The sequence below is a fragment of the Lasiosphaeria miniovina genome, assembly GCF_030549165.1.
Source record: "Lasiosphaeria miniovina strain SMH2392-1A chromosome Unknown B0T26scaffold_1, whole genome shotgun sequence".
Classification (NCBI taxonomy): Eukaryota; Fungi; Ascomycota; class Sordariomycetes; order Sordariales; family Lasiosphaeriaceae; genus Lasiosphaeria; species Lasiosphaeria miniovina.
The window spans coordinates 181430-195699 of record NW_026848220.1 but is presented as its reverse complement, the minus strand read 5'-3'; the positions used below and the strand labels follow the sequence as shown (position 1 = coordinate 195699).

Here is a 14270-nt window from a genome sequence, read left to right as displayed (position 1 = left end):
TGAACCCATGAATAGATTGAAATACCACAAAACCAGAACCAGAGGAGCGGTGAGCTCAAGTGGTCAGGGCCCCGCACCTGATCGTAAATAACTTCAGCTCAGTGACTGGTTTTGTGTCATTACGAATTAATAAATGTCGCCCAGATTTGAGCCACTTTGAGCCACTTTGAGCCACTTTGAGCCACTCTTCAAGCCACAGTCCGCTTGTTCCGTCGTCGGCTTATTCCATCATCTTATTCCGTCATCTTACGTTTAACCTTTGTTTGAAGATGTGTGTTGGTTGAACCAACAAGACAATAAGCGGCGGAGGCGGCGGTAGGAGGCACAGGGCTACAGAAGCTTACGGCTTCGTCCTTTGAACCGTTCTTCCAGCCTAGTCAGACAATTCAATGCGCTGTCAACTTCGATCATGTGTAACAATAAACCTATACCCAATAACAGGTCTGTCAACTTCGATCATATGTAACAATAAACCTATACCCAGTAACAGGTCTCGTAAGTTTAGTAGCCGGAGAGCCGTAGATCGGCCAAAATATGTGAATCTCCTTGTCTCAGCTCTTATGGTAGACAATAAATTCTAGTACTAAGTGCACGGATAGGTAGGTAATTTTGTCGCCAAACCATTGTGGCATGTGTCATGGTTTGGTACCTCTGTTTTTTCTTCGAATGTTTGCACTCAAATCTCAGACACACTTGGATGTGACGCAGGTACATTAATTTCTAGTCAAGTCTCTCAGCCTTGAAATCAATCACCATCGGTGCTAATAAGTATCCCGCTGAATACATGAGATTTGTCGCAAAGGCAGTGCGTATTTTATCATTCTAGTTCGTGAGTCTTTTAACCAGGGCAACTGGCGAACAGCCTCGTCCTGGCTGCAGCAGTTCGCTGTACCTTAGCCGCTTACGGAGTGACAGGGGGTTTGAACGGCAGGGGCACCCCCCTGGCACATTCGGTCGAGTTGGTCTTGGCGCCCCGCCAAGTTTGTCCCAACCTGGTCGCATCTTTCCGTGCCGCCCCCGTCATCGTGCTTTCTGCCTCGTCGCCCTTTCAGAGTTCTTTCGGACTCGTTTGCAGGTTCGCCATTGCCAAATGACTGGCATCGCGTCCCTCTTCAACATGCAGCCATGGCGAAGGACGTTCCTCGTCCTCCCGTTCGGCTTCTTTGTTTTTGGGCTCAGTACAGTCTTTTACCATCTGGATAAAATGCGAGTACTCTTTCCTGATCCTCGCCGAGCTCCTTCCTTGCCCGTCGGCATGCACCGCCCGTCAAACCAATGATGTGTTGACTGACTCTCTCTAGACCCGATTCCGTCCTGCACCCCTTCACGCCGACAGCCTGCGCTTTCCACTCGGACCCCGCGACAAACACTTCGACGGCCGACTTCGACAACTTGTCCTCTCTCGTACGCGCCCTCTGGCGGCCCCTCATCCTCCCCATCACCGAACCCTCCTTCACCACCTACGACGGCGAGACTAAGCGCCTCCCCCCCGAGTCCGAATTGGCGCATCGCTCCTCCCTTGGCTCTCGCATCCTCATCCTCGATGTCGACACGCGCCCCCACGTCGGCGACGGCGAGGTGTTCAACCCGGCCACACCCCCCCACTGGTCCAACCTCGACATCCACTCGGCCGGCTTCCTCTCGCATTCCCTCTACGCCATGATCCACGGCTACAGCTACAAGTTCGTGCGGGCGCCGGCCTACGCCGACCGCGCGCCGCACTGGGTCAAGGTCATCTTCACGCAGGAGATGCTCAAGGAGTACGAGTACGTGGTCATGGTCGACTTTGACGCCATGTTCACCAACCCGGCCGTGCCCATCGAGTGGCTGATGAACTACTGGCGCATCGACGACCCGGTGATGGTGGCCATGGCCGAGGACCCGCATGGGGGCGGCAACGCCGACCGTAAGGGCAACATGAACCTCAACTCGGGCTTCATCATCGCCCACCAGAGCGACAACGCCCAGCGCCTATTCAAGGACTGGGCCGAGTGCCCCGAGGAGACGCGCTACCCGGGGTGCGCCCGCTACAAGAACGTCATGTTCCACGAGCAGTCGGCCTTCAGCAGCTTCGTGCGCTACGACTTCTTGGACGGCCTGACGGTCGAGAAGAGCCCGGGCAAGGAGATGATCCGGCACATCCCGTGCTCCGAGGCCAACGGCGGCCCGCTGCCCGACGGCAAAGGCTGGTTTGGCAACTGCAGGGGCCAGTTTGTGCGCCACCTCTGGGGGGGCAAGGGGCTCACGCCGCAGCAGCTGGCCGACGGCATCATGCAGGCGTTTGTGCCGCTGCTGGGCAATGTGTTCACAAAGGCGCAGACGGTGGTGGACTACAGGGGATCCAAGCTCGAGGGGGATCAGATCAAGGACAAGAGCGCGCCGTGACGGTCGTTTAGTTGACGATAAGTGTAGATTCATGTCGTTGGGATATACTTTTGGGTTTTGCTTTTGGCGTTTAAGGTGCGGTTGGATTACGGATGGAGATCGGATTGTGTCAAAATTCGGGATCAGGACACCCAGCAAGCGGGCAATTAGATCGTGATTTATGTGTAAACGTTGCTTAATTGTCTCGGAAAACCATCGCCATGGCTCTGAAGGAGGGTAGAAGCGAGATACAATACGACTTTGTCAACTGCGAGCGAGGGGATCGATTATTCGAGTCCCCCCTATCTGTAGTCGGAACTGGTTTGAAGTTCTCTTGTCAATACTCTACTTTCAGGCGCGAGAGTGCTTCGGGGTAACTACGAAGTATGCGCTACTTGTATGGCCCAGTGCTCCTTGTGGTGTACTGGGCAGAAAGCGTGTGGTACATTCCATGTTCAGAGTTCCAATGCCTAGGTAGCCTGTGGGTTCTGAAGCGTGACTTCATGGCGGACTGGAAAGATGCATTGCAGGCAAGGGCAGGCAAGATGCAACTCATGCTTCACCGAGGCCCTCTATATGATGCAGTGCTGTAAAAAGCTGTTATGGAAGCAATGTGTTTTGGCAGGGCTGCAGGCGGAACTACCAACGGGGTGTGAAGGCCAGGCGGCATGCGACCGGGAAATTTTGCAGGCGCTGCACTAATAGTTGTGAACCGCGAAATGCAGCCCTCCAGGCCTCACATAGCACGTGACGTATTTGGAGAGAATTTTGGCGACCTCTTTCCGGGCGGTGCATTCACGAGATCTTTGCGCAGCATCAAAATCATCGACCACGCAACCAAGAACATCTTATTTCATTTTAAAGCTAGATTGCTTGAATAGACGGACTGAAAGGAAGTTTCTACCATTCCATTTTTGCTTTATTCATATCCTGCTTTGCTTGACGATGTTCGCAATCCATTGAACACCAGTATGTCCAGCGCCATTGGCATAAATCTGCCTCGCGCCTTCTATTGGCGGAAGGCATTTCTTGAGCCTCAGGGGGGTCTTCCAAGGCGTTTTGGGGGACTTCAGCGCTGATCAAAATTGGAGGCTGCACACTTTTCCGGCGCGTGGGTGCCACAGGCCCTCCAACGCCGCCAACGCCGGAGCGCCGCCAACGCCGGAACGCCGCCAACGCCGGAGCGCCGCCAACGCCGGAGCGCCGCCAACGCCGCCAACGCCACAAAACTGCCGGGGCAACTGGCGCGCTCCTCCCAGTGGGACTTGCTGGGCAAGGCGGGCGTGAATTACACCTCCACCTTCACCGTAGCGTGGATACTCGGCAGGTCTAAAAACGGCTTTTGACCTCGCAAGCTCTTGCGAGACAGTCAGGCCTGTCGAGGCAACAGAGCGCAAAGCGCGGTGGTCTCTGATTGGGCTTGCTGCCTGGTCAGGACATCGATAGCCTTGGGCAACTAAATTCCATTTCTCTTTTTGCAGTGCTTTCACTCGCCACTCATGACATCTCCTGGGGCTGTCATCCCTTTAGTACTACTTCTTCGGATCAGCAGCAGATGCGGCGATAAGCGGCAGGCTGGGGTGGGAATGAGGGAAGCTGCAGAATGCTACAGAGGAGAAGAGCGTCGACAAGACCAGTTAAGTCCCCTTCCGTTTTGGATCCCACCCCACAAATGTCAACGCACGGACCAGTCGCTAATCAGTGCCTCTCAGTAGCACGTGACATGTTTGGCGAAGAATTTGGGCAACCTCTCCCAGGGCGGTGCACTCCCTGAAATCAGAGTGTAAGATGAATACCACCAGCCACGCAGCTAAAGATTGTGGTTTCGCTTAAAAAACTCGGAAGATGGAATAAAACGGCTGAAATATCATTTTAAAGGCTTTTGCCTCACACTTACCGCATTATTTGTCCCTCAATAGGTGCAGAGGTCTGCCGTCTGATATTGCACGACAGCGTGCACAGACCCTCTTTGCTGCCTAGTTCGAAGTTAACTGGAAATGGCCTTCAGTTAGACAGCCACAAATTTTGCCCGCAAAACCTTAACAGCACAGCCACCACCACTATTAGTGGATGGGGCGCGAATGATCTGTTCCGGCTCAGCCCGCACAAGGCTGAGGGCCTCCGGTTAGGCATGCAGCTCCCCGCAAATCGCAGCTGACGAACACTCATGCAGAGCCGCAACACGTCGGAAGGAGCCGCATCTGAGCCACAAGAAGGAGCCGCATCTGAGCCACAAGTGGGCGCAGGTGGCGCACATGCTAGACCACTTACAGCCTAGGCTGTGTCAGCCGAATGCCGCATAACTACGGTATCTAGGCTATGCCTACCTTTCTTTTCCTTCCGAATACAAGCACTTTTTTGCCCTTGATTAATGCGTGTTGTATGTGACACAACAAGTCTGGCTAACCCTGACCCTGAGTAGACACTCCTAAATGATTGCCAGCTTGAGGCCACGCTCATGCAATAAGTAATAAGTAGCTGAAAGGTTTCAAGGAAATATCAGTCTCTCTTTAACCATTTATACATCTGTCGAAAGGTACAGACTGCATTTGCTTAGATCCGCTTTTGGTTACATGTTGAAGTTGTGTCGCATTTGGAGAAATGTTGCCGAATCGCACCTTGACGTCGGTCCCCAGATAGCAATCATCTATTGTTGGGCGCTCATTTTTGGACCACTTTCTGGAGGGGAAGGGCTGGCATCGGCGATGCCCAGGCAGTAACTGTGGTCTCCCCCCTTCCTGTTGGCCACAGGCCGACAGAAAAAAAAACTTGTAGGTACCGGTCCAACCCAATGCAGGCGTGCATCTTTCCCACTAATTTTTATTACCTACCTACCTAAGGCACGATAAAGGTTCGAGCTAGTGTTTATCTTGAAGATCCTACCACCTTATTAATCACTTCTTGACCGGCTCAACCCTTTTCAGCGCCGCTATCTGTTGCTGCCGATGAACCCTCCGCTTCACCTTATCATTCGACCCTTCATCATATAACCCTCCGCCCATGGCCAGTTGCAACTTCGTGCCCTGTCGGTCTTCGATTTCCTGCGGTTTTGTGAGTCAGAGTCCCTCGCATCATGTAAAGTACACAACTTACTTCTTCGATGCTCTCATCTACAATGTAACGGAAGACAGTCACGGCTTTTTCCTGTCCAAGTCTTGATATTCGACCGATCGCTTGCCTCTCTATCGAGGGATTCCACTGGGGTTCGAGGATGTGTACCGAGTTCGCAACGTTTAAGTCGTTCAGCCTTTGCGAAAAAAACATCAGCATGACATTGATAGGTAGTAAATAGGTCCCTCACTGACCCTGTGGATCCGGTGCCAAGAGTGATGAGAAGCAGCGTTGTTCTGGGGCTGCTTCGAAATTCTTCAAGAGCTGCAACTCTTTGGCTCTTACTCAAGCTGCCGTTAACTTGGCAATACGAGATTCCGTTCTCGGTAAGCATTTTCCCCACCGTGTCGAGTGTCCTCTTCCAGAATGAGAATATGATACTGTGCGCAGTGGTCAGTCTCGTCCACGAATTCCCCCAACGCGATTGCAGCAAGGTACCTCTTCTCCTCAGTTGGCTTGTTTTGCACGTTCTCAAGTAGTACTTTGAGCTTTGACGAGTACGCTGACTGCACGAGCTTCTCTGCGCTATTTGCGTTATTCTCATCCGCCAAATCCAGGAGATTGTCATCCCGATGTTTGTTTTTACAAAAGGGGCAGACGGGGAAGCCATGATCGCCTCCGGCTCGAAGCGCATCCCGGAACCTCTGCGCGCAGTCCATATCACCGCAGACGAGCATATGGCAAGCCGTCAAGCGAGCCTTTTCGGCGGGCTCGGAACCTGTGACCATAGTAAGGTCGCACCCGCAATAGGCACAACAACTCGCTCCCTTTTGTTGCATGAGACTCAAAATCTCATCAGAGTCTGTTGGAAAACCCCCGGGATATTGACCGAGATTCAAGCCTTGATTGCAAAAGAGCCGCATGTTGAGGACTGCGCCCAGAATGCTTCCGCTATTTTGTCCTTTCGAGCCACTGCCCAAGGCGGCTCGGTGAACGGCTTGCCGGTAAGCAAAGTCGAGGGCATTGTATTCGTTTCGTTCGTCCTCGCTGAACACCAGATGGCGCGTACAAAACTCAACTCCCGGGAGGTTCAGCACGTCTGTGTTTCGCCGTAGGCATATTGCCCGGATAAGCCGCTTCAAATTAGTGTAGTCGTTGATTTGTAGGTTTGCCAGCTTGTTCTTGTTCTTGTTCTTGTTCTTGCCTGAGACATATTTGCGGAAACTGGAGACTTCGCCGATCATGGGTACGCGTAAGAATCGTACCAAGGCTCCGAGATCGTCGAGGCTATTTTGCACTGGAGTGCCGGTCATACACCATCTGATGTGCGACGATATGCTGCTCATGGCTTGAAATTGCTTTGTTGACCAATTTCGCACAACATGAGCTAGATAGGGGTTGTCAGTCAACTCCCACTTGCAGAGGTGGACGGACGCCAAACCTTCGTCCAGAACGATCCTGTACCAGTGGATCTGGCGAATGCTGCCATGGCTGCGACCAAGCTCCGCGCAAACTGTGCCATATGTGGATAGGACTACGTCGGGGAGAGGTTCGTTGATGTCAAGTCGCCTCTGCGGGCCGTGATGTTTGGAGTATGTTATTGACCCGGGCTGCGTATGTCTGACCAAGCTCTGATGTCAGCGGAATCTATCAGCGGCTAAGGGTGCATTACCTCTCAATTTCATTGACCCACCCATCAATGAGCACTGGAAGCAAGCAGTCAGCTCCGGGTTGTCTCTCACGTTTATTCGGCAGACCTACATGCAGAAGGGACGATGACGAGCGTCGAATATGACTTGAACAGAGCGCCAGGGTCGCCGGCTTCTTGCAAGGGCTTGGTTAGCTCTTTTGCTTTCCTCAACGTCGTTGTGATTGCCGAGATCATGGTTAAGGTCTTTCCCAGCCCCATTTCATCGGCTAGTATTCCACCGCGAATATCCTCTGGAGTAGGCCTTTTGGATCCTGTGATGGCGTGGCGATACACTAAGCCCCCATTATGGGGTCGGGTAGCTTCCCAGAGGCTAACATACTTGGTGTCGTCTCCGAACTCTCTGCCCAAAATAAAGTCCAAGGCGTGTTGCTGGTATCTGCCCTCACATCATCAGTGGAACTCTTCTCACTTCAGGGTCCATTATGCCCGCTTTCAAGTTTGACTTTCTTACTCCTTGAGCTGCGTCGTTATGCATGGGTCTGCAGTCGCTGGTCTAAGGTCTTTAATTCCGGAGAGAGCGTCAAATAGGGCCAACAAGTCTCTCGGATGCCGTGATGGGTTCTTCGAGTCTCTAGCATCCATATCGCCGGCAAGATCTTTAGCATGCCCATCACACGCCTCGTCTTCCAGCCAATCGGGCATATCAAGATATTGCGGGTTGGCATAGCGGCAGAAGTCAGATATGACATCAGGATGCTGTAGATAAAGCCGGTGCGTAGAAAGCACTCGGGCCACATTCTCGGAGATCTCAGCTGGACCCAGGATGGTGATATTCATCTCGAAGCAAGGCGATGGGGCTCCCTTCTCTAACTCCACTAGTCCAGCCTGAAGAATCGAGTGCTTGGAACTTCCGTGGAGGGTGAGAGGACCGAGAGCCAAGAGCTCGGTGAAAGCGTCGCTGGCCTTCTTGTTGAGCACTCCGATCGACTGTCCCAGTTCGGTGTTGATCATGCAGTAGCTTTCAGCACACGCAAGACTCAATGGTACAGGATCGTCATCGCAGTCCAGTACCTCACGAATTTCGTGGGCGACATTGTGGCCGCGGGATCGGTAAAATTTCGCAGGGATGTCACATAACTGTGCGGCATCGTCAGCATAACGATACCGAACAGTATAGTTAACAGTATTCGATATTTTTTTGGAGGTCACCTACCATTCCAAAACAAACAGATTCTTCAGAGTCACCCCCCGAGTCTGAGCTAGATGAGCAATCTTCCATCTCCAATGAGCGTTCTTGCACACTGCTGCTAGAAGACTCGGAGCTTGCAACCGAAGTTTCATCCTCGGCCCAGTTGTTTTTCCACGACGCCCTGTCGTCTGAGTTCGCGGTGCTGAGGTTATTTGTTGACTCAATCAGCGGCGGATACAGCGCATACTCCGAGCGGTATAGAAGTCCTGGGCCATCAGAAGCTCCGTGGTATTCCCCTTGTGGTGGGGAGCTGTGACCTCTTGGAAGGTCGGACAAGTGAGTAGCATTTTGATCAAGGTCGTTAGCGGGTAACTGTCCAGATCTCGGGCGCTTCGCCGGCCGATCGGGCCATCCGCTGTCCATTCTGGCGCTTGAGAAATCGATAGTAGGTAAAGTGCTAAAGTGAAGGTCCTAGGGCAGGGTCAGGCGCACGGTACGGGTGCGTGATGGGCCGACCCTTCAAGACCCCTACTTTGAGGAGGGAGGCGGTGTCGAAAAAGTGGGAAAACAGCCAAGGTGGGACAGGATTCAATAGGTTGGCTTGATCGGGCTGGTATGCGGCGTGTGGTACAGTACATACATGGCGACCTGCATGAGGCGCAGGTGCGAACCCTCCCCTGGATTGGATGGGTTGAGTGAGCATGGATTGGATGGTTGAGTAAGCATGGGGCGGTGCTCTTGGCATCGATTTCCGCCGAACCAGGAACTTGAGCGGATCTGCCTCGCAGCCTGGTGGTCAATTGGGCATTCTAGAAACGAACGAGGAGTTCCTGTTTTCCCACGACCAGCTAGACGGCGATTGACAGAAACCGATTTTGACAACGAATGCACTCGATCATCACCGTCCCACCGTCGCGCGCACCGTCGAGAGTGAAGAGCCTAAGCAGGCAATTACTAGATGTCCCATGCCAATCATGGCTTCCAAGTTTGCGGCTTGTGGTGCCGCGGGTACAGGATTCTGCAGCTGCGCTTTTCATCTCGCTCTCGAGGACTTCAAGAAGAACTCCAATCTCAGCGCCGAGGAATTGCAGTCTTTCGAGGGCACGCGTCTTCACCAGCTCAGATCAGCCATCGGGAGGATTCAAAAGGATCAAGAATCAAAACGGCGGCTCAGATACATGAAGCGACTTGAGCCATTCCTCCAAACCATGGAGCAGTACGGGAAGGTTGTTGAAGTCTTCGTCAACGCCTCGGACATTGTTGCTTACTTGTGGGTGAGTCAGAGTGACTCGGCATCTCTCGCCGCTTCATTCGGCGGAGAAACTGACAATGAAGTCTTAGGGGCCGATGAAATTCTTGCTGATCGTAAGTAGCTAACCTGCCTGAAGTCCGGCCTGTCGCTCGTACCTCATAGGGGTACCAGCTAACCAGTTTCGAAGACCGCATCCTCGTACACCGAGGCGTTGGACTCTCTCATGGACGCTTATCAGGCCATTTGGGAAGAATTACCGCTCCTGGAAGCTTACCAGCCACTCATCGAATCACGCCCAGATCTGAAGACCGTCCTAGTGTGGGTGTATCAGGACATCCTCGATTTCCATAGGGAAGCGCTCCGTTATTTCAGACATAGAGGTATGCCGGACTTTTACTCAGCTGACATGTTTGGTCCCGTAAACTCGTCAGGTTTGGCTACTTTGCTCACACCCGCCAGTGTGGAAACAGCTGTTTCAGTCCGCCTGGAGAGGATTCGGGTTCAAAATAAAAGCGATCAAGGAGAACATGGCGCGACACAAGCGTCTTCTGGCAGAAGGCGTAGGCGCAATGGAGATAGAAAATAGCGGCAAAATTCGGCAGGAGTTGCGGCTCGAATTTGAAGCAAGAAGGCGGGTGGAGACAGATCGTCGGCGTGACGAGGTCGTACGGTGGCTTTCTCCGTATCCCACACGGGAGATTCTAGGGCGACACCGAAAGGCAAGATCGATCTGCCCTGATTCCGGAGACTGGCTTCTAAAAACGCCAAAATTCGACGGCTGGATTAGTCCTCAATACTGCACCAACCCCCTCTTGTGGATCACGGGAATCCTTGGGGCCGGTAGGTGAAAAGATCTCAACAGTCCGATGGAGATGCTGACTCGTTGTCGTATCACTAGGAAAATCAGTTCTTGCCTCTTTGATCATTGAAGAGACGCAGAATTTGCTCTTGGGGGCAACGGATCCTTGCAGCTCGGACCCGTCAGTCGCTTATTTCTTCTGTCACCAGGGGGAAACCGAGTCGAACACGTTCCTCGCCGTGGCAAGAGGAATTTTAGCGCAGCTAATGACACAGAACACCCACCTTCTCCCCCATATATACGAACAAAGATCTCTGAGCGGGGAGGTGGTTCTTTCCTCGGGAGACTTGGCGAGGTCTTTGCTCGAGGCCGTCTTGGGATGCTGCAAGAACACATACATCGTGATCGACGGCCTCGACTCGTGCAGCAGACGGGATAGGAAGGAGATCGTACAGGTATTCCGAGGGATTATTGAGTCTTTGCCGCCGACCGAGACGGACGCAATCCGGTGCGTCTTTGTGAGCCAGGACGACGGGGTTGCGAGAAAGGATCTCTCCGATATCCCGACCATTAGGATAACCCCGGACGACAATCGACGGGACATAGAAAGATACTCGGTTGCGAAGAAGAAAACCCTCGAGGCAAGATTTGGATCCTTGGATTCGACAGGTGTAGATGTAGTAAAAGTTGTCACAGCAAAGGCCCAAGGCAAGTTTTCTGGGAACATTATTCTTCAACGGCCATGGCACTGACAGCGATGTCGGCAGGGATGTTCCTCTATGCCGAGCTAGCATTCGCCAATTTGCTCTCGTGTGCACTGGTGCCGGATCTGGTTCGGGAGCTCAAGTCCATTCCAAAGGGCCTCGACGAGGCGTAAGTTAGTCCGATACCTTTAGGGCTGATGATCACTAACCATACCAAGTTACGCGAGAATAGTAGACCGTCTCCTCTCGTCCACAGACGTACGGCCATCCGAGTGTCTGTCCATTCTTGGCTGGCTGGCGTGTGCAAAGCGGCCCCTGAAGTGGTACGAGCTTCGCGGTGCGGTGTCGATTGATATTGAGGGCCAGACTATCCGCCAGGAGAACCAAATGCTGCTCGGGGCGAGACTATGGGAACTTTGCGGACCGTTGGCCACGATCAGGCAGGATCAAACGTTGGAGTTCATTCACCCAACTGCGAAGGAGTAAGGAGATGACACCGCCCGCGACATCCAAAACACGTCGCTGACAAGCACTAGGTACCTTCTCAAGCACAAACTTGCCGAGACAGATATCCAGCTGGAGCTCTTTATTCTTTCTGTTTCGTATCTCAATCTGCCAGGGATACGACACGACGCATCTCCAGATCGTATGAAGGCCCTTCTCATTGCCGGGTATTATGGGTTTCTTGACTACTCCATGACAAGTTGGTCACTCCATCTTCAAGACACCTGTCGCCACAAGGACTGCGAGAACTCGGTCGAGAAATTAGCCGAAGAGCTGGACGTGTTTCTGGACTGCCATTGGACGCATTCTGAGGATTTATCAGACATCATCGTCACTAAAACAGTCCAGGAGACTCTCTCCCTATTCAAGAAGCATAAATTCTACGACAAACTGTGCTTGGCTTTCGCAGCTGCTAAGAAACAGCTCAGCATATACGGCCAGGGGCCTTTAGAACACGAGCCCCTTGACTTGTCCACACTCGGGAAGTTGATCCGGCAAACACTCGAGACCTTTGCAATAACGGCCCTTCCTAGTGAGCAACGGACAGCACTGCAAGACGCCTACGGGCCCAACTGGTTCAAATGCGAACGACCCAACTGCGTGTACTTCCACCAGGGGTTCCCGAACGCACAGCAACGCGACGACCACACGGCACGCCACGAGCGACCATTCATCTGCATCGAACCGACATGCTTCGCCGCTACGATGGGCTATCCAACAAAAAAAGCCCTGAAAAAGCATCTACTGGAGGACCATGGCGTCGACTTGACAGGCGATCTCGAATTCCCAGAGCCGCCAACCATCGCATCCAACGCCGCCAAAGCGCCCTCCAATTTCGCCTGCGAGCTCTGTTCAAAGACGTTCACCCGCAACCACAACCTCAAGATCCACGCGCAGACACATCAGCGTGAAAAGCCCTACTCGTGCGATGTTTGCGGCCAGGGGTTCGTCCGGGCGCACGACCGGAAGCGCCACCAGGGGCTGCATTCGGGAGAGAAGAAATACGTCTGCTCAGGCGAACTCAAGGATGGCAAGACCTGGGGCTGTGGCAGGAATTTCGCTCGGCAGGACAAGCTGACGGAGCATTATCGCAACAAGGCCGGAAAGAAATGTCTTCAGCCTTTGGCCGCGGAGGAGGCGAAGGCGGATGGCATGAGAGGTGCAGGTGGGAAGGAGCTGGATGTTGCGGAGTTGCTGAAGTGCCACTTCTTGCTTGATCCGGAGCGCTTTAGGCCGTTTCAGGGAGTTCCAGTTTCGTCCTTGTTTCCGAGTCCGGCTGTATTGGGGGTTGAAGGGCGAGAGGATGGAGAGGTGGAGGGAGCTTAACGTAAACTGGCTACAAAGGCACCACAACAGTAAGGCAAGCCGCTGGCGGGCCCTACCGAGTACAGGTACAGGATTCCGTAGCCGGGGGGGTCAAAACAACAAGAAAAAGGCACTACTGCGTGCACTAAGACTCGATGACAATAAAAAAACGAGCAGCAGTGAATATAGCGGCTCCTAACATTAAGCCAACACTCACCACTGTCACAGTAACCATATATTTATAGAGAATGTTCGTCTATGCAATCAAATCGCTACAAGGAATGAGTACACACCATAAGCATACGAAGGCCGTCATGATGACGTAGAATGATATGGCCCAAAGGTGCGCCTCGATGGAAGTTGGAAACTCGTATCGCAATGCAATCAGATGTATGCCGCCGTATAACGCAGGAAGTAAAACGCAGGGGAAGAAGTTCAATGTGTTCATCCACATATAATTGAAAGCGAATTCAAGAAGGCCAAAAAGAAAACCTTCGGTTTTCGAGAAGGAGCTCTTGTCGGCAGAGATATGAGAGGTCTCCTTAACCCCTCCGGTAATTCAAGCCAGGCAAGCGGTTGGCAAAATAACACGAACTGCAAAGATGGATTGGTCTGTGGGGGTGGCTTTACACTATCAGACACTACCAATTTTACAACATTCGATGGCATTCGACTTACACCACCACTGTTGGCACCACACCGCCAGTCCATCACCACCATCACTGCCATCATGGCACCGCATTACCCAACGCCAGTGAAGGCGCACCTCATTGGAACAGCTGCATTCCTCGACCCCCACCACAGCCAGTACTTCCACAGTGATCTTTTCAAAGAGTTTGGCATCCGCAGTAAAACCCAGGGCTGGGAGATCCTACGCAATAACAAGGGCCGGAGGCATCCAGATCACGAAATACGGGGCCGGAAGTATATCATCTTGGCCGAGGACCTATATCGAATGGAGGAAGTCATCTGGCAGTATGGCTTCCAGGCGCGCATCTTAACTTAGTAAGATCTAGGCCTAATAACCGGTATCCACGCATCCGTAAGGACGATTGAGCGAGCGATGGGGACCTTGAAATACCGAAAATATATCGCTTACGAAAAAGGATTTATATCTCATTAAGTACCAACTGCCGTATCCAAGCCGCTAAGCTCGCGCTTTAATATCGTCCTCGTCCAGAGTACTGGCACGATATCCGGTAGTTAGATAAATGCTATTTTGGACTCGTTTCCGAAGGAAAGATTCGGGTTATTAGGAAGCCAGGGAAGCGTTATTATCTAGATTATATTCACTACTATGAGCCTGAATCAGCGGTGGGAACCGAAATCCGAAGATATTACGTCTGGGCGGCCGTCGGACGGAATTTCAAGTCCGAGATATATTTTTACGAAGTCCTACTAAATACTAATAGAAAGATAAGCTTATAGGCCTATTATAATGATATTTTCGA

The 14270-nt window shown here is 52.5% G+C and overlaps 3 protein-coding genes across 3 annotated transcripts; 2 read left to right on the top strand and 1 right to left on the bottom strand.

Moving 5' to 3' along the window:
* Nucleotides 1-1117: 1117 nt before the first annotated feature.
* On the top strand, nucleotides 1118-2385 carry B0T26DRAFT_745046 (uncharacterized protein; the record flags this gene model as incomplete). The annotated part of the gene is made up of 2 exons (XM_060444499.1): nucleotides 1118-1152; nucleotides 1302-2385. The coding sequence occupies 2 exons, from the start codon at nucleotides 1118-1120 to the stop codon at nucleotides 2383-2385; spliced, it is 1119 nt and encodes a 372-aa protein (XP_060301821.1).
* Nucleotides 2386-5141: 2756 nt separating this feature from the next.
* B0T26DRAFT_682392 (SNF2 family N-terminal domain-containing protein) lies at nucleotides 5142-8794 on the bottom strand. Its single transcript, XM_060440740.1, has 9 exons — nucleotides 8280-8794; nucleotides 7578-8203; nucleotides 7177-7502; nucleotides 7088-7121; nucleotides 6857-7035; nucleotides 5914-6802; nucleotides 5670-5855; nucleotides 5458-5611; nucleotides 5142-5405 (listed from the first exon to the last, which is right to left on the bottom strand). Exons 1-9 carry the CDS (start codon nucleotides 8676-8678, stop codon nucleotides 5259-5261), a joined length of 2940 nt encoding a protein of 979 aa, XP_060301820.1. The 5' UTR covers nucleotides 8679-8794; the 3' UTR covers nucleotides 5142-5258.
* Nucleotides 8795-9033: 239 nt separating this feature from the next.
* B0T26DRAFT_682391 (uncharacterized protein) lies at nucleotides 9034-13113 on the top strand. The gene is made up of 8 exons (XM_060440739.1): nucleotides 9034-9529; nucleotides 9597-9620; nucleotides 9695-9887; nucleotides 9967-10347; nucleotides 10406-11014; nucleotides 11074-11179; nucleotides 11229-11492; nucleotides 11547-13113. Exons 1-8 carry the CDS (start codon nucleotides 9221-9223, stop codon nucleotides 12838-12840), a joined length of 3180 nt encoding a protein of 1059 aa, XP_060301819.1. The 5' UTR covers nucleotides 9034-9220; the 3' UTR covers nucleotides 12841-13113.
* Nucleotides 13114-14270: the final 1157 nt, after the last annotated feature.